General features: G+C 36.7%; 1 protein-coding gene across 4 annotated transcripts in view; it reads right to left on the bottom strand.

Moving 5' to 3' along the window:
* GABPA (GA binding protein transcription factor subunit alpha) overlaps nucleotides 1-26,959 on the bottom strand; it is a 36,171-nt gene that overhangs the window by 8,359 nt on the left and 853 nt on the right. For 2 of the 4 annotated variants that reach the window (XM_046648058.1, XM_046648056.1), the window contains exons 2-9: nucleotides 22,216-22,318; nucleotides 18,288-18,432; nucleotides 15,060-15,144; nucleotides 12,860-13,105; nucleotides 5,797-5,991; nucleotides 1,953-2,006; nucleotides 837-977; nucleotides 129-321 (exon numbers count right to left, since the gene is read on the bottom strand). In XM_046648058.1, the coding sequence (XP_046504014.1) occupies nucleotides 129-321; nucleotides 837-977; nucleotides 1,953-2,006; nucleotides 5,797-5,991; nucleotides 12,860-13,105; nucleotides 15,060-15,144; nucleotides 18,288-18,432; nucleotides 22,216-22,292 (1,136 nt within the window). In that variant the 5' untranslated portion in view covers nucleotides 22,293-22,318. Of the gene's footprint in view, nucleotides 1-128; nucleotides 322-836; nucleotides 978-1,952; nucleotides 2,007-5,796; nucleotides 5,992-12,859; nucleotides 13,106-15,059; nucleotides 15,145-18,287; nucleotides 18,433-22,215; nucleotides 22,319-26,219; nucleotides 26,876-26,959 lie in introns of those variants that run through there. The other 2 variants (XM_046648059.1, XM_046648057.1) reach the window with 2 other exon arrangements.

Below are 26,959 nucleotides of genomic sequence, written 5' to 3'. Positions count from 1 at the left end.
TACTTTTTTATATATAAAGAAAACAACATCTTAGGAACAAGTGAAGTATTTTAATATCATTACATAATAATGTTTACACTCAGAAGTCATTTTAAAGGCTTGATATTAAAAAATAAATAAATGCTTACCTTAACGCACGACTGAGTTTCTCATAGTTCATAGTAGGTTTATTTTTACGTTGTCCCCATTTCTGTGCAACCAGTTCAGGCTGATTTAGCTTAAACTCGCCTTCATCACCAACCCAAGAAATGCAGTCTCGAGCATCTTTGTCAGTAAGAAGTTCTAACAAAAATTGCCATAGTTGGATTTGGCCATTGTTTCCTAAATTGAGAAGAACAAATGATAAGCATTGACCACAGAGCTACAGATTAACAGAGGGCAAAAGACCACAAACAGGTTCTCTGCTTCACATCTCAGCCATGCTGAAAACACAAATGTTTTTTTAAAAAATGCTATCTAAGCACTGCCAGAGAAATCCTCCATATTCACATTTTCATACATTGAAATAAAACAAAATATATATAGGGCTCGCCTGGTGGAATAGTGGTTGGGTTCCGTGTGCTCCATCTCAGCAGCCTGGGGTTTATGGGTTCGAATGTCAGGCATGGACCTACACCACTCATCAAGCAATGCTGTGGCGGCGAGCCACATACAAAATAGAGGAAGACTGGCACAGATGTTAGCTCATGGCCAATCATCCTCAAGCAAAAAAAAAAAGAGGAGGATTGGCAGCAGATGTTGGCTTAGGGCCAATCTTCCTCACTGCCCCCCAAAACACCACAATATATATATAATTTGACAAATTTTATAAATACCAAATGATAACACAAAAATACCTGTTCTGTTCCCAGGTGAACTTCTATCTTCTCCTGAAATCCTTGGAGCTCTTTGTATTTTAGCTGCCTTTGCACTACTATTTATAACTTTAAGGGTAGTTGGTGTAGCAGACTGCACTGATGCTGGAATAATTTGCACAGCTGCAAACAAAGACAAGGGAAAAACATTTTCTTTCCAATATAAGCAGTGAAAAGATACTGAAAGACATAAAATGCAGTTAGTTTAATGCCCCTCTAATTAGAGGCCTCATTTCAAAAAAGCCTTAATCCACAACAGTTTTGAATGAAATTACAAGAAAAGTTCAGAGGATGAGGTATAATATTTGCATGATGGTTTGTGAATCTTAGTGAACAAGAGTTAGTCTCTTTATTTTGAAATAACTTGGTGGTGAATATACATTGACAGCTATAAAAACATTTACTTTTAAAATATTTGTTCATAAAAAATGGTTTATCAAATGTTGGAAAAAATGTGAACAAATGAGGACTCACATTCCACTAGTGATGAGAGTACAAACTCCTATCACCACTTTGAGAGAAGCTCTGGTAACACTTAGTAAGGCTGGAAAGGCAGAGACCTACGATACAACTGGAGAATCTCACCCAAATTCTTACAAACCCTCAACTCATCAGTGTTTACAAAGTTTAAAAGATAACATACAGCAGTGAAGCAGTGAAAGTAAACGAAATTGAGCTGTAAGTATCAACATGTGTAAGGTCTCCTAATAGTTAAACAAAAAAATTGTTGAACAAAAATTGTTAAATTATTAAACAAAAACTATTAAAAATTCACCCAAAAAGTTAAACATGTGCAAAACAATGCTATAAAGTGTTTATGGTTACACAATTGGTAAAAATATAAAATATGCATAGAATAATAAACATCAAATTCAGGATACTCATTTAAAATGGGATCTACAACAGGTAACCGTGATACATAAAGTTTTAACTCTTATGGTGTACACAGATGTTGGTTATACTTTATCTCATTGTGTATCTAAAACACTTCCTGAAAAATTTAAAAATTACTCTTCCTTTTTACTACCTTGCAGTACTAAATAAAGAAAACACTTCTTATTGATAAATGGGCCACATATTATGGGCATGAATACTCACGTTGATCAATCGTAACTATCTCATTCATCTGTTGTTCTTGGCTTGCCAATACATCTGAAGAACACACACAAAAATTTTTGTTTTCATTTAAAACCAGAAATGCAAACCCCAATCCAGTAAAACTCAACTTAATAAACATGATCCTTTTAAAAGAAACTCTACAATTAAAACCAAACCAAACAACCAAACAAACAAAAAAGCAAAACATTAAACAATTGAAACTTAGTGGCATAATAACCTAAAAAATATCTGATAGTTACTTTATAAAGAAAAGATATTTTTAAGAGAAGAAACAGAGCTAAAGCTCCAATTTCTTTTACTCTTCAGAAAAGTTATTCAGAGAACCATGGTTTTCTAAATATAAATATCTGTATCTAAATCTATTTATCTATTTATAAAACCATGTAAAACATGGAAATCTTCAGGATCAGCTCAAAGATGAGAATATACACCACACTGAAATTATTTAGATATTCATTCTTCACCAAAAAGGCTCCCTCAAGATGATCTGAGAGATCTCCATAATTTACTAATCTGTTCTAACAACTAACTTTTGAATTAAACTCCTTTAACTTTATAATGCTGCTTCTTAAAGATGGCTAAATTTTCAATAAAATTGTAGCTGTCCTAAAAGTCACAATTGAAGTAAATAATTTAACATGTCTACAAATATAGCCCTCACCCTAAGAGTTACACTGTAAAAAGTCCTAAAATAACCTTTTAGAGAGCATTCATTACTCATCTGCTGCTATTCCCTACTCAAATGCTCTTCTTTACCTCTTAAACAAGAGTAACACTTCGCAGTGTATATGACTTCAGCCTACTTAGTGCCCATCATAGACTGGATGCTTCTCTCTTGAGAAGCAGTATCTGTGTACTGAGTGAGGCCTGGGCTCCCAACACAGTATACTTAGGTGCCATGCCATGATCCAGTTCCAGGTGCAGAGAGCTGGAAAGGGCTGGGAAACTAAAAAGAGGTCTGAATCCCACCCCTGAGATGGCAGCTTTCTTTGGGGGTCCCAAGTTTGGGGGTTTAAACAATTATATGGGATTAGACTCAGATCTGGATTCTGATCTCAGTACTTACCTACTGGCTGTGTGACTTTGGTAACTTATTCAACCAACTTGAACATTAATTTCTTCCATGTTTAAATGAGATATCCTCACCTACCACCTCATAAGGTTGTTATGAGGATTAAAGGAAAATGTTTTCAAGAAGCACAACGTCCGAAACATAGTTTAACTTTTCTGTAAATTGAAGATGCTACTGTTTTATCCAGATTCCCATTTCTGAGCATTCTCCCCACCAAAGGGTTGCCTCTCTTGAAAAAAAATCCACGTCTTATGATTGTGGTAGATTTTCCCCGAAATTTTATAGAAGTACCTTGAAGAGGCAAAGAGCTTTTGAAATTGAAATTGCTCCATTTATGACTACAAATGAACCCAAGTGCCCTAGCCTAAAAAAAGGCAAAAGAGAGTCACCATCACACAGCACAGGTGTTACCAACCTGGAGGATCAGCTTCTCAGCCCTGATTCTCAGAATGGAGTTTGGTCTCTTTCCTGGGAACACTCAAGATAGACGGTAGAACACAGAAAGACAGAGGTTTTCGAAAGCTTGGTGCAAGACCATATAGGCATTCTAAATATCACATTCCTCTGTAGCCTTCACATCCTAGCCATGCACAAGGGAAGCAGAGTCCTGAGAGGCAAAGCTCTGGGATACGGAGCCATTTTATGAAGAAACTTTAGACACTAAGGATATAGGGCAACTCTTTTTCCTAAAGAAAACCCTCAGCAAACTGAAAGCTTTGCGTCTTTGGTGACAGAAGACATACTCACGCCAAGGGCATCATAGAGCTGGTAGTACACAAACACTGCCTAATTAGCCTCCCCATGTATTGCAAGACGTGGATGAAGTTTCAAGACGAGAGGAACTGCAGGGAGGTGGCGGCTCAGGTGGGTAATCTAACACAAATATCTCAAGAAGCAGCTCTACCTGTTCTGAACTGCTTCTCCTTGATAGATCATTAAAGAGGAATAGATAACAGATGTTGGGTTAATAAGTGCCTTTCAGAGATACGCTGTAGACTTCACTCCACAGGAAGGGCCAGAGAACTGGACTGTGCCCAAAGGAGCCTGTTCTGAGAAGTGAAGCTTGTGAGTTATAGAAAGCCTGCCAGAAATAGCTTCACACATCATCCTACCCATGCCCAAATTCTGAAGTGAGCGTTACATTCCCACACCATATGGGATTCCCTTGCTAGGGCAGAGCAAAGAACCAAGGCTGGATAAGCAAGGAATTCCCTGAGACTCCTATCTAAGGCTGTGGGGCTCTGCTATTTTGGAAAACACTACAATTCCAGAGCAGAGCTTTTCTGAAGAAGACCCATTCTACTGCAAGGAAATGGAAGGGTACATAGATTCCTCTGCCTCCTATCCGAAGAAAAGTCTCTCAACGAGCTTTCAAGTTTGAGAAGCACTAGGAGAAACAGAGACAACCACAACAAAGTGCTGACCTGGGAGAAACAGCAAAAACCATGAATTTGAGAACAACTAAACTGTAGTCTAAGCACTGTCCTTGCTCTATTCTTAAGAGTTCCTACAAGAAAATGTTTCCGTAAACATGGCTGACACGTTCAGAACCTGAAACAATTCAGAATTTGCCTTACTCATCTGGAAAGCTCTGCAGAGAAGGAAGCCTGTAAAATCAAGGACAAATCTTCAACCAAAATACTCAACTTATTTAACTAATAAGAACTGAAACTGGAAATAAACCCTGTAAATGTAATGAATGTCCTGAGTCTTCCCGTGTCATACTTTTCTTCCCCCTAATATTTAAGAGAACCAATACAAGAGAGAAACTATAGATATAAACAGTGAAGGAAAGCCTCTCTCTAGAGCTCATTTCTTATTCAACAGCAGAGAATGCACCCTGGATGAAAACTCTGATTATTCTATGACTGTGAAGAGCTGTCCCCTTAATGGGCACATAGTAGAATGAAATGCTACCAGTTACATTTTCATCCGTAACTGTTGCAAAAACAGTGTCCTATTCACAAATTTGAATAATAAGCGATTTTGGCTAGCATTTCTGATCAGTAAAACAGTATTAGGGAATGGGTTACTGCTAAGATATTTTAACAGACAGTCGCTGAAATATAACATGGGTTAAAATTCAAACAAAATAATCTACATTTATTTGAGCTCTTTTTGTTGGAGAGCCAAGTAGTTTCTAATTTCTATACATAGTAACTTAATCATAATAATAATGTCTACAGAGCAACATGGAAACATTTATAACCAGCAGCTTCCAATTCAAACTGGTGGGGTGCATACTTAGACTTCTCCTTTCTCCTTAAGATTCCATTCAATTAAAAGAGATTTAGTCTCACTAACAATGAAGAGAATGAAAGGGAAGCCATTTATGAATAATCTTAAATTTCTAAAAGATAAGCAGTAAACGGAAGAATTGATTGATGAAACAGAAGTCAACAATCATACTATGTGAATAGAACTAAGTGTAGGGCGTAGTATCTTATACTTAAGAACTTGGATTCTAGCGTTAGCCTGTGCTTAGAACCTGGCCCTGCCACTCCCTACCTCTGTGAGCTTGTGGGGCTCCCTAAGCCTCCATTTCCTATCTAAAAAATAAGGAAAGTAATGATTTGCCGCATTAGTACAGACATTGAATGAGATAACATATATCAAGCTCTCAACACAGTCTTATAGTTTATAGATGTTAATTATTGTTATTATCAATGAACGATTAAGATGAAAACAAAGCTATAAAGAAATAAACTTAAGTTATAATGTAAAGAAATATAATAAACTCCAATTTCATACATTTTCGAAGAAGCTCCAGATGACTCCAGAGAATTTCTCCCCGAGGTACCCGCTGAAAAAAATCTTCTTGGTTGAGACTACATAACTCTCTTCCCGAAATGTTGAGTGTGCTGAGGTCTATATCAGTCATACTGAATTCCTTCATTACCCAGACCACCCAGTGCAGCACTTGGTCTGTGGACCACTGTATGGGATCTAAAAAGAAAAATGTTACCGTCAGTCTTGTTCCATCTTAGCTATTACATACATTTACAGTTAACTTAATACACACACGCACCCAGATAAGATCCAGACAGGTTTTTCTCCCCACAAGTGAAGTGAATAAACTCATTATACGAAGTAAAAAGATTTTTATGCTCTATTTTCTCCTTAGCTTCTTTTCAACTTCTTAATCCAAACTTTTGATGGATTCGCTTGGTTCCCTATCAGTTAGTCTGGAATTTTATCAAGAAAAACAAAACACAAAACTGCTCTCGAGTGGGCCAAATGGAAAATATGTGACTACCTTGGAGAGATCAAAGTAAATTATCCAACTTTAAAAAATTATTTTGTAGCAGTGTATGATTTGGTGCATTGAAAAAAATATAAGGGGTTTCTGGGGAGCTAGATTTATTCTCCAAAATGTGAACAATGTACTCTTTCTTCCTTTTTGCTTCTTGTAAAAAGCTGGTTACTCCTGCATTTACCCTTATGGTGGCACTTATAATACAACATGCTAATTGCCTATTTTCTCAGCTGTCTTCCCTCATAAGACATTAAGGTCCAAATAGAAGGGCCATGTCTTGTAAACCACCCCATCTTCAGAGCCTACAACAGTGCCTTGTGCATACATTTGTTGAATCTATAAAAGGGGAATCCAAATAATATCATTTCCTCATTTTTTATTATCTAATTGAATTCACAAATGCAAAAGAAAGCCAAAATGTATAAATATTTCATCGTTGTATCCCTGGCACCTAATAGTGCACTCTACCCATAGAAGTCTAATAAATACTAGCTGAATTGATTTTGGAGAACACGGAGAAGATGATCTATGGAGATGATCTATCCAGACAGTATTGGTAATATGCCCCCAAGATGCAAGCTGATATTCAGCAAGAAAGTAAGTGGAAAAAATAATTTTAGGCACTTATGTAGAGCCAATTTAGAGTAAAAATATAAGAATACAGGACTGACAGTCACATAATTTATTTTTTTCACAAAGAGGTTACAGGAGGAGGATTCTGAGAAGATGGCAGCAAAGTTTTTTAATTTCTCTGAATGCACACATTAAAAAACTAGTGAGAGCAAAACCAAAAATCCATAAACATTTATCATAAAGCCAGGTGACAAGATATCCCCATGGAACCCAAAATATACATGAGTGAACACAAAGCAATAGCAGCACAAGACCTCCAGGGATCAGCATATGTGCAGGAGAAAGCAAAGGGGAAGCAAAGGGACATCTGACCTACTCTCCATCCTGAGCACAGGAAAACCTGAGCACAGCCACGAAGTATTCACTGAGAGCACAACAGCCCACCCTGAAAGGTGCAGCTCAAAGCAGTTTTGAGCAGTCCGACAGCCGCTAAGTACAGAACTCCACGGTAAGGTGTAAGCTCCTGGAGCAGGGTAGCATCTGCGAGTTCTTCAGACTGAGCCCAGGATCACTTCAGGAGAGTGCAACACAATAAGGAGAAACTGGTGGGAGTGGAATCAAAATTGAGTAGCACAGGAACACCAAGGAGAAGGAAAGAGAAGGTCCAGATAAAAGTAAGGGAACCGACAGGAACTCAGAAAGCAAGCGCCTCTATTTTTGAATACTATTTGCAAATAGCAGAAGAAGTGGTTCTGGAAAGTCAGAAAAGCTACCCTGAACCACACTTGCCTTTAAAAGTTCACATAAGTTCATTTTACATAGACATGAACAAATAAGTATCAAGATCAAAAAAAGTTAGAGAAAAATACAATTAGTCTGATTCGTTTTCTTAATATCAGGACTCTGGCTTAACACAACTAATTGGCCAGGCATGTTGCTTCCTGCTTCTTTTCTCTAAGACCCTAGTAAAATGACAGTAAAGGAATCTTAAAAGATGTAAACTCATAGGACCACAATTTTAGAAATGAGAGAAATGGATGGGAAATTTCAACTAATTTTTGAAGACAATAAGCAGAGTGAAAATCAAGCAGAGTAGGAAAAGCCGTGACCCAAAAAATGACTACCCTCCTTGATAGTGAGAGCGTCCTTCCCTGCAGGACCTCCTTACTGGCTCAGGCCGTGGTGGTTCCAGGTAGCAGGGGAGGTTTAAGTGGAAAATGAGGGGACTGATTTGAAGTATGGTATGGTTAGAACCTCCAGGCTCCAGGGCCTCTCCCTCATTCTCAGGAGCCAATTGAATAGGAGCATCCCTACACATGAGGGGACACCAGGAGCACTGTAGATCAGGGAGAGACAGGAAGCAGATACTGAGAGAACAGACCCCAGTAATAAAGTCTACAAACTGAAGAGTGAGACCCTGTCCACGTCCCCTTTCCACCTCCTGAATGCAGCATTCACATACACGTCGACCCCGAATCCTCACCCAAGCTTCTACTCCCAACAGGCGTTTGGCCAATTCTTCACGGAACTTGAAGAGAGTCAGGAAAAAGATCTATACATACTGACGCTTGAACATCTTTTAATGAAATGACCAATACCCCATTTTGCCAGTGTAGTGTCAACAAACTCCTTCCAGAACGTCAAACTAATTAGCTTTAAAATTATTCACTCTTAAATATGAAGAGATGGTCAATAATCAGATATTTGAGAGACTAAAAACAAACCATTGAACAAACACAAATAAACAGGAAAATAAAACCTGGAGGAAGAAAAATAATGCAGTAACAAACTGAAAAAAAAAAAAATTACTCCCTCCATCAATATACTTGGAGAAGTAAGAGAAAACATGATATCCATAATATAAGATCAGAATGTCATGGAAAACAAACAACCAAAAATAAAGAGTCCTTGTAAATCGAAAATAGAAATAAGATAGGTTGTAATATAAAGACAAGAAAATTTGGCAAAAGTAGTACAAACAGATATAGAGATGAAAAACAGGGAGGAAAAGAAAAAAGATGTAGCGGATCAACCCAGGAGATTCAACAGGAATTCTAGAAAAAGAACACAGAAACACAGAAGGTAATTAACAAAACAACAGAGGAAAAATTCCCAGAACTAAAAGTTACAATTGTCTAGATCAGCACTGTCCAACAGAAATACAATGCAGGTCAATATGGAATTTTTAAAGTTTCTAATAGCTACATTATCATTTTAATAGTAATTTCATTTAATATGTCCGAACGTTATCATTTCAACATGTAATCAATATAAAAAAATTAAAAGATTTTACGTTTTTCTCTTTTTAAATTGGGTATGTGACATTTACACCACACCTCAATTCAGACCAGGCACATTTCAAGTGCTCACAGGGGACTCTTGGCTGCTGCACTGGGCAGTGCAGGGCTAGACTGAAATGCTACACTATAAACCATAAATCCAGAGCAAACGAAAAAGATGCCACTAAACCAAGATAAAGACCAGAGATAAAAAGATGATCTTAACAGCTTCCAGAAAGAAAAAGAAAGAACATACAAAGGAACTAGAATCAGAATGCCCCCTGAACTTCTCTAAAACAAAATGGAACAGGGTCATCAAAATTTTGAGGAAAAATGATTTTTCAATTCAATTTTATACCAAAGCTATCAATCAGAAAGAGAAGAATAGAGACAATTTCAGATATGTAAAGTTTCTTCCCCTCCCAAAAAAGAAAAAAATCTATTTATTTCCTAGGTGCCCTTTCTCAAGAAACCTGTAAGACAGAATGAGAGAATAATGAGTAAAAGGAAATAAACTAAGAAAAAGGAAAATAAGAGACGGAGGAAATAGGGGACCCAGCACTGGAGGGAAAGTCAAGGATGCCGTAGGACGACAGCTCTGCAGCAGATCTAGAAAAGATCCAATACAGAGATATTTGAGAACTTGCGAAAAACTAATGACAGGCATAAAACAGACTGACGGAAATGGGAGAGAGTAAGTCTTGGTATACACAGAAAACTACACAACTAAAAAACAAGTCAACCTGAACTTCAAGCAAACTAAAAGTTGTATAAATGAAAGCATGGTCACATAAGAAAGAAATTCTCATAATGTACACAATGATTAATGACTTAAAAGTTACATAACAATACTAACAAAATGGAGAAAGATAAGGTTTTATTTTGCTTTTGTAGGGTAGAGAAGTATAAGAGAACTAAACCTCATCTGCTGTAACAGGAAGTCAATAACGATTAAAAGCAGTAAAGCAAAAAGTGGCTGCAAGTGGGGAACAGGACCGAAGAAAGGAAAGTCATGTTAGAGAATCACTGTTTTCCCTAAGACTTACTTTAAACCAGACTTGAAAAAGGAAAAATAAAAACAAATAATCTCAGCATATCCATGTTCTCCATATTATTATTTAATAAAGGACAGGAACAAATATTTTTACTTTAATTTTACTTTTCATCAGTTTTAACATTTCCTATAGCTCATCTCTTTGACCAGACTTCTAACTACTATAAATTCATTAATTTGAGTTTCATCTACAGTCGTTTAATGTGAAATAGTTAAAAAAAAATCTAAAACCAAAGGTTTTATATATATATATAAAATATGTATTATATATACATCATATAAACTATATATACATACATATATATTATATATGAAGAGGTAGTTGTAAGCCGTCAAGATATAAATTGATGTGGGTAAAGTGAACTTTAAGGAAATCCCCTATGTGGATCAATATTTCAGAGATTTAAAGTAGCTATGACCAGTTAACCATTTCAATTTTGCACAGAATTAAAAAATTAGCAAATAATTACCCTTAGGTGCAGAAATAGAAATCTGAAACAATAGTTTCCTAAGAAAATATCAATCACTTTTAAAACTTTCTAGTAGGTAACAACTCATGACAATAACTCATCAATGATTTTTAAAAAGTCTTCCTATATCTAAATAAAACTCAAATGTCTTAAAAGAGCTTCATTCTAAGTAAATAACATTCTTGGTAGGAACTTTGAGTCAGAGTTTATCATCTTGCTATCTACAATTCACTTTTATATACTACTTTCCATAAAAGATTCTACTACTGAAGAATTCTTGTTGAAAGTCTAGCAAACTCTATAAAACATTATTTCAAACATTTTTATGTTTCTTTCCTCCTCAGAATTTCTCCTCTCAAGAGACAATTCCCAATTTGCTAACACTAAGGTCAAGTATACCATCCAGACTAGCTTCTGTATGTCAAAAATAAATAACTGAATATTTTCAACCATCCTATCTCTGAGTAATGGCTAGATCTCATCATCCTTCAAACTGGGCTCTTGTATCTTGTTATGCTCCAATTCACAACCCCTCTCTTTGCTTTTTTCATCTCCTTCTACTAGTTAGTTCCAGACCATTTATCTACAAATACACTCAGGTCACCACCAACTCTTGAAACCTCAATATTATTTATTCCCCCAGCCTCTTCTCACTTGCCTCCCCCGCAAAGTTAATAGTAAATCTTCTCCATTTCTATAATGTCTATTTCTCTCTTATAATTCAGCTTTGTCTCTCCAATTCTACAGTTACTTTTATCTAAATCTACCAATGAGCCTCTGATCAGCAAACAGACACTTCTCAGTTGGCATTCTTTGACTTTCTCAGCAGCATCAAGACTCTTTCTCAATTTCAGTGACACTATATATAGCTCTTATTTTCCTTCTATCCCTTCAGCTATTCCACGTCTTCCTTCCTTCTCCTCAACTCTAAATGTTGACAAGGTCCAGGAATCAGTCTTTAATGCTGTATTCTTTCCCATCTGATCGCTCCATCAGAGACTGCATATACTTTTATGGCTTCAATATAAATTCAGTGTGACTGAGTCCCAGATAACATCTTTATCTCCAGTCCGAATCTTGTGCATCTGAAGCTACTTTCTGCTACCTCCAGCTGAATAAGTACTATCACTTTAAAATCAAGTACTATCAACACTTTCCCTTGAAAAATTTTCCCAATACCAGACCTTCCTACCCCCCCTACTAAGCTTTGGAAGGCACAGATGTCTTTCCTGTGCACCATGGAAGGCCCAGCATTTAACATGGTGCCTGGCAAATGAGGGTCACGAAATATGTAATGAAGATGTAACCAGTTCCTCTCAATGTTATGATTGCCCTAGTCACCCAAGCTTGAGAAGTTAGATCAATACTTGGATAGACCCTCTCTACCCGCATACAATCCATCAATCATCTCTTCCTTTCTACTCCCACAGAAATTGTCTAGTTTAGGCTAACCTAGACGTTATTACCTAGTCACACCTAAACTACAATAATACGCTCCTGTTTTCCCTTCACTCAGTCTCTATTTGCTCCAACTTATGCCATATAGCATATATTCACTTTGAATTGTCACTTCCATCAATCAAAAACAGTTCTATAATGCTACAGTAACTCCTTTTACCCACTAAATCTTCTCACTACTCATGCATACACCCACTTCTCAGCTTTGCACCTATGCTTCCTGTCTGGAATGTGCTTCTCTGCCCAGCAGTGTCTTTGTTTACAATAAATCCTTTTCTAATTTTTCCCCAAGCCACTATGATTCCTTTGAGATTCTAATAGCATGTTTCCTCTATGCCAGTTACTGACAACTTAAAAACATGTTACCTTTATGGCAATTATCTCTTTTCATCTATCTTCTTTCTCTTCAACTACACTGTGAACACCCTAAGGGTATAAATTTTTTTTTATACATGTCTTTGTATTCCTAGCACCCAGGACGGTATTTATCCATTATGTGTTATGGTCCAAAAGAAAAAAAATTAAAATACAGAAAATCAACATTCTTCCTAAAAATTCTACATTTAAAAAAGATTATAACTTATTCACCCCAGTGTCTTCTATGTTAAGCTTAATTCCTATTATTCTACCTAACATGTAATTATATATTTTATTACCCCAGTGTCTTCTATGTTAAGCTTAATTCTTATTATTCTACCTAACATGTAATTATGTATTTTATTACCATAGGGTATCCCAAGGCGTTCTTGCTCTTTCCTATAACCTTCCAGTGCGGCCGCCCATCTTGTCACTTGTTCTGAGGTTTCATCTGAAATGGTTGTGATGTGTTTTGTGCCATCAAGAGTTATCACTTGAGCTTCCTCAACAAGATGTGCTTCAGCTTCAGCATGGTGGGCATCTGGATCAATAACTACTTCAACTGTTTCCGCAGGTTTAACAATTTCAAGGATGTTTAGCTTTGGTTCAATTCCTTAACAGTGAAAAAAAAAAATCTAAATGAAAGCACAAAGTCACTAACAAATAAAATTTAGTTTATTTTATATGTTCTCAAATGGTAGAGCAAAACTCCATTTTAAATATGTTTAGCAATGTGTCTAGAGAATTTAACAGATTCCTATTAAATGATAAAAACAATTCAACAAAACTTTGCTAGATTAGATAACAGTGCTGTATCAATATTAATTTCCTGATTTTGATAACTATACTGTGGTCATGTAAAAGAACTGTTTTTAGAAAACAAACACTGATATATTTAGGCATGTCTGCAACTTATTCTTAAACAGGTCAAAAAAAAAATATGGGGGTGAGAGAGAGAAAGAATAAACAAATGTAATAAAAGTTAACATTTGAGGAATCTGGGTAAAGGGTATCCAGAAATTCTTTTACTACTCTTGCAACTCCTAAGTCAAAAGAATTTAAAAACACCACCACACACACACACCCCACCTACAAACATTAGGAAAACAGTGCTAATATGGAGTATAAATGCGTACCTACCCACCTTGAGAATCTTAAAGAGTACATCTAAGCAAATTAAAATTATTTACTGACTGCTTTTCTTTTTAAAGGACAAAGTACGTTTTAAAAATGAATAGACACTGAGTTTGTTAAATTCATAGCATTAAATTCTGATTTCCATTTTCAATTGAATGAAGAAAAATCCAAATCCTTAAGATATTCAAAATAGAATAAACTAGCCCCTTATGAAATAATCTCAGACACTTCTGCTAAAATGACAGCTCTAAGAAACTATCATACTACTTAACACCTACTGTTTCCTCATTGATTCTGTTACAATCTATATCAAAATTTAATCAAAGTGCACTTGAAAGAAAAAACAAAATTCAACTTCAATCTCTCATGAAAACCAGTATTACAAGAAAACGTACACTATCATTCATTAGATAGTGTAAACAGAAGTCACTTTTTTCAAATGCACGAGAAAAAAATCAGATTTTTTGAAAAACATTTTTCCTGAGATTTATCCCCTAATCCTCCATTTAAATTTCATCAAGTCGTTTCTTCTTAAACACATCTACATTGAGAGATCAGTAGGCTTTTAAAGATAAAAACAAAGATTTTCTTTCTTATTCCCAACAGTAGTCAATCCTGGGGAAATCAAGGATCAGAAGTAGAACACTACCGTTTTCATAGTCTGAAGAAAACTTTGGTTTGTGAAACATAATTGTAAGCAATATAATACGTTCAGAGATTAAAATTAGTCTAAAACTTTGGTCAGAAATCCCAACAAGCCACATTGAAAAAAACAAATTCAACCCACCAAAAACGGTTTCTTAATTTTCCTTCTAACTTTTGTACTTACAGAAGACTAGTAAAATACTGTCATGGATGCGGCTGACTGTGTCACTCAGCATCCTTTGCAAATTCCTTTCTCTGTGCTAAACTGCAGACACTAGAATTCCTTGCAGCTAGAGTTGCAGATGTGATTTAGGCTCTAGAATCACTGGCATGAGCCTTCTATTTGGAAATGAATTAAGAGGGGACAAGCAGGCACATGGCATTCATTTTTTGGCTACTGTGGCTCAGTGAAAAGGCGACACGGTTCCAAGCTGACAGCTATAGTGGTGACTTCCAGATTTGGTGTTTTCCAGATCAGAGCAGGGCAGCAGCTTCCTTGGCAATCCAGTTCTGCAGTGTGGCAGAGGCATTCTGAGAAAGTCAATTAGAATCCCTACTTCCAGCCCTCTCTGTGATCCTGTTATTTACTAGCCTGCAATATATCCCCTTCCTGATTAAACTACGTAGAATGCTTCACCCTGACAGATAAAATAGTTAAAGCAAAAGAATTTGGCTATGACATCACATTAGATAACTTAGACAACCATCTAAAACGTATAAAATTGAATTCCCATATTACAAAAACAGGAGCTAAATTTTTAAATAACTACACCAAAGTAACTTACCTTGGTAAGAAATTACCTGTACACTAAGCTGTACAGTTCCATCTGTCTTTACTCCTTGGTCAAACAAACTTCGTTCTGGATCCAGCTAAACATGCATAAAATGAATAACAATATTTTAGCTCAATCATTTGATTTAATATAAATGGATGTATCAAACAGGACTTAATTACAGAGACATACTAATTAAATTATAAGAACACATTGAATTATCCAAGTTGTCATGTCATTTACTTCTTTGCCAAAACTGAAAATATTTTAACCACTGTGGTAATAATTAAGGACAATATATATAACAGAATTGAAGTGGTGGTTTTCTCTAGCTCCGGAGTCTAATTTAGGATTTTAAATAATGCCAAAAGGCAACTGTTTATTCTGTATAAGTATTTAAAGCAGAAGATAATGCAATTTATGTGTCATGAATAAGCAAGGACGTTTAATGAAGACAATTTATATAAATTTATTAACATAATTCTTGCCATATCTCCCTTGTAACCAACGATACACATTTAAGATCAGGGTTAACTTTAAATCTCTGATCACAAAGTTAATAAAGTTAAAGGACTTATGACTTTACTACCTGACCTAACTATGAATATCTTTAATCATAATTCTATATCCTTTCCATATCAGTGCTTTATTCCTTCCTATCTCCTTACAGTGCATGCATTTCACACAATGGCAAATTGATGACAAAAAGTAATTTCGATCTCCAGACATTTTCTGTCACCAGTTTAAAAATAGGCTTCCATTGCAATTATCTTGAATAACGTATATCTCTGTGTGCCTGCATATCATACAGCTGGAGGTACAAAGCTCCTCCCACTCTCATTCCCAAGAATTCAGTCAATACTGTACTCACAGTGCAAACACATTTTCTAATATTAAAAATGGTGTACTTACAAAGCCTAAAATCTTAAGTGACCATGCATCTAACTTCAACAGGGACAAGAGAAACTGTGTAACCCAGCAGATAAGTCAAAGACGGCAGTTTCACTCCTTAACATAATAGTCTCTACCTGACATTTTGTTAAAAATTCCCTTCATATCGAGATTTCTCCCCTTTCTCGTAGATACTGGTATTATCCACTAGAAGCTATGGCAAGTGTAATTCTGAAAGTGAGCTCGCAGGAACTGAGTACACCAGCAAGCTCAGTAAGAGCTGGCTCAAGGACAAAACTCAAGCATGGTATTTGATCTTGGGTCACACTCCTCAAAGAAGTGCCCTCAGCTCTTGTTCCATCAGCCTTCAAGTCAGCATTCGTCTGAAAATGCAAAAGCATTACCACAAGCAACAAGCATTCTGACTCCAAATGTATATTTGCATTAACTGGCGTGTAGAACAGAAGTTGCTAGCCTCATATCCTTTTTGAGGAGAGGACAGTTGACAGGCAGGAATGCAAAATGCCTTGGATTCAAGGCTAGCTCTGAATTCTGTGATACTATGAATTATGCATATTTCCATTTATTGAGAACCTATGATAGGCTGGGTACTTTTCAGGTCATGCTTTCATTTTGGTTAGATCATGTATTATAAAAGCAGCAACAAATGTTAAGAGCTGAAAAACAAGTCAGAGACCAAGTCCAGATTCCTCTCTGTTTTATATATGAGAAAAAACAGGTGAAGTCCAGTGACACTGAGTTACTCAATACTGTACCAACTTTCCTAAAAGTCTGCCTCAAACGAGTGAAGAATTTTGGAGTCACACGGGCCTGGGTTCAAATTCCAAGGCACTCTTTTATAGCTATGCACTGGGCAAATCAAAATCTTTAAATCTCAGTTTCTGCATCTGCACAATGTGATTAAGAATATGTTGACTCAAAGACTGATGTGAAGATTAAATGAGATAATTTGAGAGTGCTCTGCAATTTTTTTTTCATTCAACGTAAACTGCCCACATAGCTCTAGTTCACTCATTTTTAATGGCTGCCTTGAATTTCAATCTACTGAATTTATTTATCTAACTCCCTGTTTTGAGAGCATTTGAGTTATTTTCACTTTCAGTACAATAATGCAATGCACATCTGAGATGTACACCTTTGCTCACCCAAGTGAGTATTTCCATAAGAACAATTCATTGAGGTGGAACTGCTAGGTATTTCACATTCAACATTAAGAGACATTATTAAATGCTAGATTACCTTCCAAAAAGATTGTGCTAATTTATCCTCTCACTGCTGAGAGAAGAAAAACCTTAAATCCTAAAATTATAAGAGTATTAGACCTACTTACATTCTCTAGTTTTAGAAGAACAATTCTCCCCCACCCCCAACATTTACTAGACTCACTGAAAGGGAAAGATAAAAGTATGGTTAAATGGCAACTAAAATGCACAAATTTCATTAAAGCATTTCAACTTACTCTACATCAAAATCTTCTTTAAAAATAGTAGACATGATGATTTGAATTTTTTTTAAACTAAGGCGAAAGTTGTATAATATGTGGAATAGCTATCCCAAGGCAGGGAGGGGGAGAAGTAAAGAATAAAGCCAACGAAACAATCGAAAAGATGACACACTACACATTAGTGTAAGTTAGTATTAAAAAACGGGATAAAACTCTAGTCCTCACTCAGATGTTCAAGGACGGTCTGGAGAACTATCTCAGCAATCCCATCTGGCCTACTACCTTTATACACAAAAATACTACCTTTCTTGAAAGAACACTGTAAAACATGACTATAAACACGCTGCAAACATAATATAGGGTTACAATACCACCACAGGTAAAATCTTGCTACAATAAACTCCAAGAGTTATATACACTGGCATTTAAATTCTTATCTAAAATTTACTGCTGGAGCAAGTAAAGATGGAAAGGAATGTAAAAATCATTTGGTTAAATGATACCTTTTTGCAGATGAGGAAACTGATGCACAAATAAGTTAAAAACTAGTTATAAATAGGGTGTGAGAACACACTTCTTCAGTCTCCAAGGTCAATGTGCTTCCCACTACTCTATGTCTAAGCTCTGATTCAAATTTATTTAAACTTCTCATTTTATATTTGTGAAAGTAAAAAAAAAAAAAAAAAATGTTTGATTTAGTACTCAATCTTTTAAATATAATTTTAAATGGAGGAAATTGTGCTGAAAGAATTCTTTTTATTTCTAAATGCCTAACTTTATAATAATACAGGTCAAATCTAGTTATAGAGACAAAGGCCAACAAAAAAACCTTTCTACTGCAGCCTTAAATGCTGAAATATAAATCCCCCCCCCCAAAAAATTACCTGAATATCTTGCAGGCAAATTTCATGAGCATCCAAAGAACACTGCAGTCTTGGTTCTAGTAGTTTCTTTAAATTGCCTATTGGCTCATTGATGTCTATGGCCTGGCTTACACATTCAGCTGGGGTGTAGGTTTGTTCTACAATGCTAAATGTTAAAGGATATAATGGTTAACAATTACATCTTTACCCTGGACATTACAGTAACAATAGGCTCAAAACAAAATTTAATACCGAAACACATTTCTGGTCTTTGAAACTCCTTTCTGTAATGATACTGTTCATAGTGGTAGGCTCATTACCAACTAGTGTTGCCAAACTGAATACTGAATTGCACAGTGAAATGCTAGCTTGAAATTTAAAGCACCCTTGCAAATATATCTCATTACACATATATGCATGTCTGTATGTATATATAAATATGCATATATAATACTTAAGGGGAAACATTTGCATTTATGTTATATTTTCAAGTTATTTTTAAGAATTTTAGGCCCAGAAGGAAAGATAAAAAGTCTCCTCAAAATGTGTATGCCATCTCTACTAGTTAATTTTTGTTCTCAACATAAACACGACTTAATAAATGTAAAGTATAAGCTATCAAAATATAAGATACATAAAATACTTTCCATTTAATTTAACCTGAAAACTATATATATAATCAACATAGCTCCACATTAAAAAAAAATTATAATCTTCCTTTACAACTCTCGTAGGGCTCTTTTGCATTGTTACTTCATACTATGAATTCTATGGAACCACAAGTTCCTTGAGGATAAAATCTTTGCTAAGAATTCTACGTATCTTTTATAAATCCTTTTTTGGGGCAAAATAGAAGACAGACACCAAGTAATGTTTGCTGAACTGGTAAATCTGGAATTCAATTAAGTTTCATGACATATTTAAGTATGATTTAAATCTCATCTGCAGCTGTCAAAAACAGTGTATATTTAAAAATTTAAGTTTCATTTTCATATAAATTCTAAATATAATGCAATATATACATGATATTCAATGACTATATAGCCCAAATTCCTTCTAAAACTTTTAGAATTTATAAAATAGACCATTCCTGATTAAAAGCACAAGATTATTTTTTAAAAATAGTAAACTATTATTATTATCATTAGTTAAGGTAAAATAATTGGGTCTTTTGGCTAAGTAAGGATTTTTACCCAATTCTTCAGCTATAGCACAGTGGGCTATATTTTCCTTTTTTTGTAACAATGATTCTTTAAAAGTTAGATGTCACTGTAAGACAGATTTTTAAAGATCTCTTTTACATGATCTCAACACTTAAGACATTTTAATATTTTGCCACCACCATTTAAACCTTGGGAGACTTCCTACAAAAATCAGAATTACCAATATCTCTTGAAAAAATGTGGATGATCTCACATCACTGGACCTAAATTCCTACACAGCAACAATCTGCTACAGCTGGACAACAATACCTGCTCCCTTTACACAGCTACTCTCCAGGTCAACATGGTAACTATCAGTCTCTTACACGGGACATGAAACACCAGCAAAAGTTTTCTGTAAGGGGCCAAACAGTAAAAACTTTAGGCTTTGTGGACCATTTGTGTTTGTGTGTATATAAAAATAAATATATGCACGTCAGGCTCCAACATGGCCCAAATGACCCTCAACTCCTCACATTTACCCCTTTTATAGTTCCCTCCCAAGTTGTACAAAGGTTGGACTGTATGACTAAAAGACTAAGGTGCAGAAGCAATGTGTTGCTTCTTAGATTAGGTCATTTAAAAAGACACTGTGGCTTCCATCGTGGTGAGCGCACTCTCTCAGGCTGTCTGCTTTAGGGGAAGCCAGTTGCCACGCCAAGAGCAGGCTACAGAGAAGCCCACGTGGTGAGGAAGTGAGTGGTCCTGCCTCCAGTCTCAAGAGTGATCTTGGAAACTGATATGCTAACCCCTGTCTACTCTTCCGATGACAGGAGCCCAGACTGACAGCTTAACCGCAAGCTCATGAATATCTTGAGCCGGAACCTCCAGCTAAACTGCTCCCAGGTTCCCGATTCTGAGAAACTCTGTGCAATAATGAATGTTTGGTGCTTTAAGCTGCTTAGTTTTGAGGTAATTTGTTACATATATACATACATACATAAATGTATGCATATACACACACAGACAAATATATATAGATACATATGAAAATGAAGAGAGGCGTGCAATCTTTTTATTGTTTCTTCTACTGGAGAAAATAGAATCGAACATGTTGAAAAACTGTATTAAAAATTTAAGGTCTCTCAGGCAGTCATGTCAAGACATTTTAGACCTTTTCTGTCTGGAAAATGTTCCTGTGCCAGGGCACGGTGGGAGAGGACAGGACAGAGGACAACTAAAATGGGGTTTGTCTTTTCAGCTAGAGCCAGACCTCTCCTCTGAGCAGAAGAGGTGGCAGGAGCAACACAGCCTGAGGGCAGAGAACCAACTGGCATAAAGTCTCAATCATGCAAGACGAGTAAGTTCTAAAGATCTGTTGTACAACACTGTGTCTATAGTTAACAATATTGTATTGTACACTTAAAAATTTGTTGAGGGTAGATCTCATGTTAAGTATTCTTACCACAATAAAATAAAATTAAAAAAAAATTCAAGTTCTTAAATCTCAGTTGCACTCTCAACACTCAGCATCTTCTGCAACCTTAGCAATCTCGTCCATTCCCACCATAGCTGTTCTAAACCTGTTACTCTATGGAAGTTCTCGACTACTCTTTAGTCCTTTTTACTTTCAGCACATGATCTCATTTCCTGCTTTACAGAGTAAAGTAGGACCATTAGCCATGACCTTCCTTGACCTTCTTGACTCCCAGATCTCTACTTTTACCCATATTCTCTCCTTGGATTCTGAACTCGTTTACCAGTGCCCTCCTTCCTTAATGGAGTAAGTAATATTCTATTACTATTCCAAGAACTAGCACCTTTCACTACTCATATGCTTACGACAGTGCACAAAATTATTCATATACCTGTGTGTCTCCTCAAATACAATGTGGCCTCTCCAAGGGCAAAGTTACTGTCTCATTTACTCATATACACCTGACAGTTACCAGTTCACAGCAGTTACTTATAGATATTTGTTAAATTTGTTCAGGTTGTAAATTAAACTCTTTCTGAAATAAAAGCAACCAGCATTGACGAAAGGAAAAAAGAATCCAATCGGGAGGAGGGCAACAAAAGGAGTAATAGGGTATTTGTGTACAGTGATGTATGGACTAGTCTTTGGGTGGTGAACATGATATAGTCTACACAGAAATCAAAATATAATGACATATACCTGAAATTTATGTAATGTTATAAACCAATGTTACCTCAATTAAAAAAAAAGAATATTACAATAGTGAAACAACTGGGGATTTTTAAATTATGGTAAAGCTATCTTATAGAATATTTTATACAACCAATAAAATGATTATAAAACTCAAAAAGAAAAAAGAAAATAACAAACCAAAAAAAAAAAAAAATCCACAGGGCTGGCCCTGCGGTCAAGTGGTTAAGTTTAGCATGCTTCACTTCAGCGGCCCAGCTTCTGACCTCCACCACTCATCATTGGCCAAGTTGTGGCCGTGACCCACAAACAAAGAAGCCTGGCACAGATGTTAGCTCAGGGCAAATCTCCTCCTACCAAAAAAGAAGGATCCACAGTGTCCTAGGGGAAAATACCATCATAATCAATTGCTTGATCATTATCAGCTCTGCTTATTACTATCTTTAGTTTAAAACTATCTTCCCCTCCCAGCTATACCCATTACATCACAGTAAAAATGGAATATGTTATCCCCCAAAATGCTGAGGTCAGTTGAAATAAAAAAAAAAAAACAGGCCCCAGAAGAACTCTGGCTTGACTCTTAAATTTTAATTAGGTGTGTTGATAATAATAAAAAGTGGTAAATTCAGAAAACACCAACCTCTCTTCTGTGCACTCTGGTTTCTCTGTTCCATCAATCTCAATTTCTATCAGCTCCTCCGCTTCTCTTTTAGTCATGGTTGAAGAATTTCAAAAGCTCAGCCCTGCAAGAGTTAAATGATAAGACATTCTGAAACTATCTACATCAAGAGAAATACTACACAAGAAGTAGAGACCCTATTCAAAGAAATGCAGGGGGTAAGTAGAAGAGAAGGAAGTAATCCTCACATATAAAAGAAAATCCACAAATGATATTTATAAACTATTTTTTATTTAAATGGTGTTTATTAACTTGACATGGCTTCTTCATCATTCCCTTGGATTTACTGGGATGTTTTTTGGCCCAATCTCAGCCAATAAATTAACTCAAGTGACTTCAAAATCAAGTGAAAGGTATGTCACCTATATTACAGCAACTGTCTTAATAACGGATTTAAATCTGCAGCTTAAAAATCAACAAAAAGATGAACTACAATTGTTCAGCTAACAGCTGTACTTTGTCAGCAGAATTTACTGCACACCACTGTAGTGACAGTGTGATAGACATTAAAGTTAATCCTAGCTGCAGTTTGTGTTACAAATCACGTATCTTATAAATGCTAGTACAATGTTCTAAAAGAGTGAAATAACGTAACAAAATCATTATAGATATGCACATTATTTCCCTGATTACACACTGGAATTTTTTAATGATTTTTTTCAGATGTGGTTTTGTACATTTTACACGAACGATTACTTCAGTTTTTAATTCTCTGATGCAAAATGATTATCTGCTACATTAAACTACCATTGATTTTTGTACCATTGATACATTCTGTACCATTTGTACAAAAATACTGTAATTTAAAAAGTGCTAAGTAAGGCATACACTAGCTGCATATATTGGTATTTCTTTGTGGCCATTTCTGAGCTGTTAATGCTTCAAATTCCAGGGTGTTACAACCTCCCTGTAGGTCAGTGAATTTGTCTTTGGACTCCATATATAGTCTCAGTTCAGAGGAGAGTTTCCTAAGTTTACCACCACATCTCAAAAAGCACTTCAAAGTGCCTTTGACTCTTTGACTTACATGGAACAGTCTTCTAAATTAAGTATTCTAATATTTGCAGAAGAGTCTGTGCTCCCACTTAAGATCTGACAAAATGAAGAATTCAAACATTCATTCCTATTAATAATAGCCATTATTTATTGAGTGCCAGGCACTGCATTCAAATGCTTTACGTAGAACAGCTTTATTTTGAGTCCACGCTCACATGAAAACTATCCAGAGGTTAGTGAGGCGAAACTGCCTGCGGCCCCACGTTACACTTTAGATGTACCAACTGAAGAACACATTATTCCAGGTGGGGTTGAGCCATGGTGTGTTGAAAGACTGGCTCTACATTGCATGTATATGCTAGTGTAACAGCCACCCCCATCTCTTACTTGGAAAACTGCAACAGCCTCCTCCTAAAATGTTTTCCTATCTGTGCCCTTGCCCCTGTGCTACAGTCTATTCTCAGTCAATATAACAAGTGTGATCCTTTTTGAAACTGAAGTTACACCACAGCACTCCTTTAATTGATACCAATCAGTAAAATCTAAAGACTTCACAACCGACATGATCTACTCCCCATCCCCCCTCATTATTGTTCTGACTCCCTTTCCCACCTCGGCCTCCTTGCCCATCCTTGCAGCTTCCTGCCCTGCGGCCTTTGCTCTTGCTGTTCTGTCTGCCTGGTACCTACTTCCCCCAGAAGTCCTCCTGGCTGAATCCCTCACCTCCCTGAAGTCTCTGCTCAAATCTCATCTCAATGAAGCATGCCCTGCCCACCCCCGTTTAATTCTGTAATCTGCCTCTTCTTTACCCCTTTATTCTTTCTTCTTGTCCACAGCACTGCCCTCTAACATACTATATCAGTAATTTACTATATTTATTGTCTTTCTTCCTCTACTGGACGATCATCAAAGTACAAAGAACAAAATTGTTTGAAAGTGGCCCCAGGAACTCAAGTTGGTTTGTCTGGACCAGGAACTTCCCCTAACTTCTTGAAGTGGAAGGGGCTTTGCCAGGTCTCAACTTCTCAAGGGACCAAAGTCTCCGTGGTAGGCACCATAACGACCCAGAACCTGTGAATATGTTAAATTACATAGCAAAGGGGAATTAAGACTACTAATCAGCTGAGCTTAAAACACACCGCTTATCTTGGCTCATCCAGGTGGGTCCAGTGAAATCACATGGGTCCTTGAAAGTGGAAAATCTGAAGAGATCTAGAGTGATTCAAAGGGAGAAGAACTGGCCAGCTATGACTGGTTTTGAAGATTAAGAAAAGGAGCCACAAGCTAAGGAATGCAGGAAGCCCTCTAGAAGTTAGGAAAGAAAAAGAAACACTCTCTCCTAGAGCCTCAGAAGAAATGCAGCTCTGCCAACATCTGACTTTAGCTCAGAAAGACCCATTTCAGACTTCTGACTTCAAAAACTGTAAAATCAATTAATGTTTTTAAGCCACTAAATTTGTAGTAATTTGCTACAGTAGCACCGGGAGACTAATACAGGCTTCTTTCCCACTTTGTAAAGGAAAGGGCTGTAACCCTCCTCAGATCCAACATCTCCAACTGCTGGGGAGGTGGTTTTCTGACAACTTAGTCTATAAATAGCTAGCATCCAAAATCTAGACTGCCTGGTACAAAAATGGTCTGATTTTTCCCACATTATTAAGGTTGCTCTCACATCACCTAAGAAAATCGTAAATCACTCAAAATCATAAAACCTGTTCTGTACAGAAAAATGTGAGAAACAGAATAAGGTTTCTCAGCACACAAAATAAGTTTTTAACAGCACTTAAAAAGACCATTTATGTTCTATTTTCAGGGCCTCCAAGGAGGTCTACTCCCATCTCCACAACCAACTTTTTAAAACAGATTAGAAAACAAGTGAATTTCCTGGGAACTTTGGAAAAATAGAAAAGCATATGAGAAAGCAACCAGTGGCTGAGAAAAGACCCTAAAGGCTCATTAGTAGAGAGGATACCTGTGACTCCCTCAACATAAGCACTAAAACAGGGAGTTGTTAAAAAGAAATTTATCCTGTGATCGTCCCAAAAAGTCATAGATTAGTCCCTGGAATGTGCCAAATAAAGAAAAAAATGACCTGCATGTACTTTTGGAAAAAACCACGTTACTCAGAAAGTCTCTGAATTGATCTTCCTTTCTTTCTGTTCTCTAAATTTAGCCCAGAGAAGCAATGAAGACTTGAGAAATTGTCCAAATCTTTGATATCACTGCTGGAGTGGGTCTCAGCTCTTTTTCTGGAACCAATTCTCCAGGATTTTACATCAATACTTAAGAAAACGGAGAGCAAAGATTACTTGGAGCCTTTCCACCTAAAGGCTGCCCCCGACACCCTGGTTTCTCCTGGATTACACCTAACCTAGGGTTCAAAATGCTTCGCAAAATGAATACAAACTAAACTTAAATTTAACTAAAAATTCCAGGAAGGGGTACTGTTCTTTAAAATATAGTTATGTTTAACACTCTCTGTTGGAGCCGCAGATAAATCTGAGGATTATTTTTCTTCACTGAACACATTAGCAGCTTACAGTTTAGGACAATAAACGACAATAAATGAATAAAGGATAAACAAATATAAGTGTAATCTAGGAATCCCTGCCTGATCAACCGCACATTTTCTCAAGCTAAGATACTTTTTAACCCCTGAGGAAATTAAGACTTTTTTTTTTTTAAAATAAAGTGAATAGTTAAAAAGTAAAGCACATGCATCTGCGTGTGCGTGTATACACAGAAAGAGAGAGAGAGAAAGCAAATGTAAAGAAAGGTTGGTGACCCCACCGGGTGAATAATTTCACTGTTTTGTTTCGTTTTTTACAATTTTCTTGTAGACTTGAAGTTTTATAAATAAAAGCCAGAAGGAGGAGATTAAAGTCAACAGCTTTAATTTAGCATTCAGCCTCCACATGCTCTCGAGACTCGCCTTAATTTAACATCTAACTCATCACTGATTTTCTTACCTCTCATTACACACGGTCGTCTATGCAATCCAGGTAAAACTGACAGACGTCCCCTACTGTCAGAATACGTCTAAAAATAAACAAGCTTGGAGAGCCTGGACCAAACCCTAGCGGAGAGAGGTTACCCCTTAAAGTAGTGGCCGAAGAGCTGACCAGCCTCTTCTGAAGTTTAAGGACGACACGGGACCTAAGGATGTTATCACTGCCCAGTTCTTCACTTCGCTATAGTGAACCCTTCTCAATCTTTGCTCCTCCCACGAGTCAGACCTACTGCATTTCTAAATTACTACTCATCCTCTTGCAACGCAGTATTAGGCGGTGTCCTCCCTGCCGTTAACCTAATCGAGCTAGGATCCCCAAATACAAGCACGCACAAACGGTTATTTTGCAGTACACAAAAAACTAAAAAAGTTGGCAAGCTACATTAACCGGTCGTTTCCCCCCTGTCGTACTTCCTCGTTTTTAAAAGAAATCCAAGGGACACCATATATGTTAATAACTGGCTTTGATACAACTGTGCGATAATTCCAGAAGGACAACTGGACTGGAAGTGAGAGCGACCGCTGAGTTGGCAAGAAGATTGGTTTTGCATCTTCCTCTGAAATCCCGGGGGCGTCAGGATCACATCCCGACTGCGGACCCCGGAGAGTCGAGGCGGGGACAGTGCGCGAAGGGAGCGGCGAGAGGCGACTCAAGCAGCCCGGGCCCCGGGGGCGCGCGGCTTCCCAGCGCCCCGCGCC

The sequence above is a fragment of the Equus quagga genome, chromosome 21, assembly GCF_021613505.1.
Source record: "Equus quagga isolate Etosha38 chromosome 21, UCLA_HA_Equagga_1.0, whole genome shotgun sequence".
NCBI classification, from domain to species: domain Eukaryota; kingdom Metazoa; phylum Chordata; class Mammalia; order Perissodactyla; family Equidae; genus Equus; species Equus quagga.
This window is presented reverse-complemented; position numbering and strand designations above follow the sequence as displayed.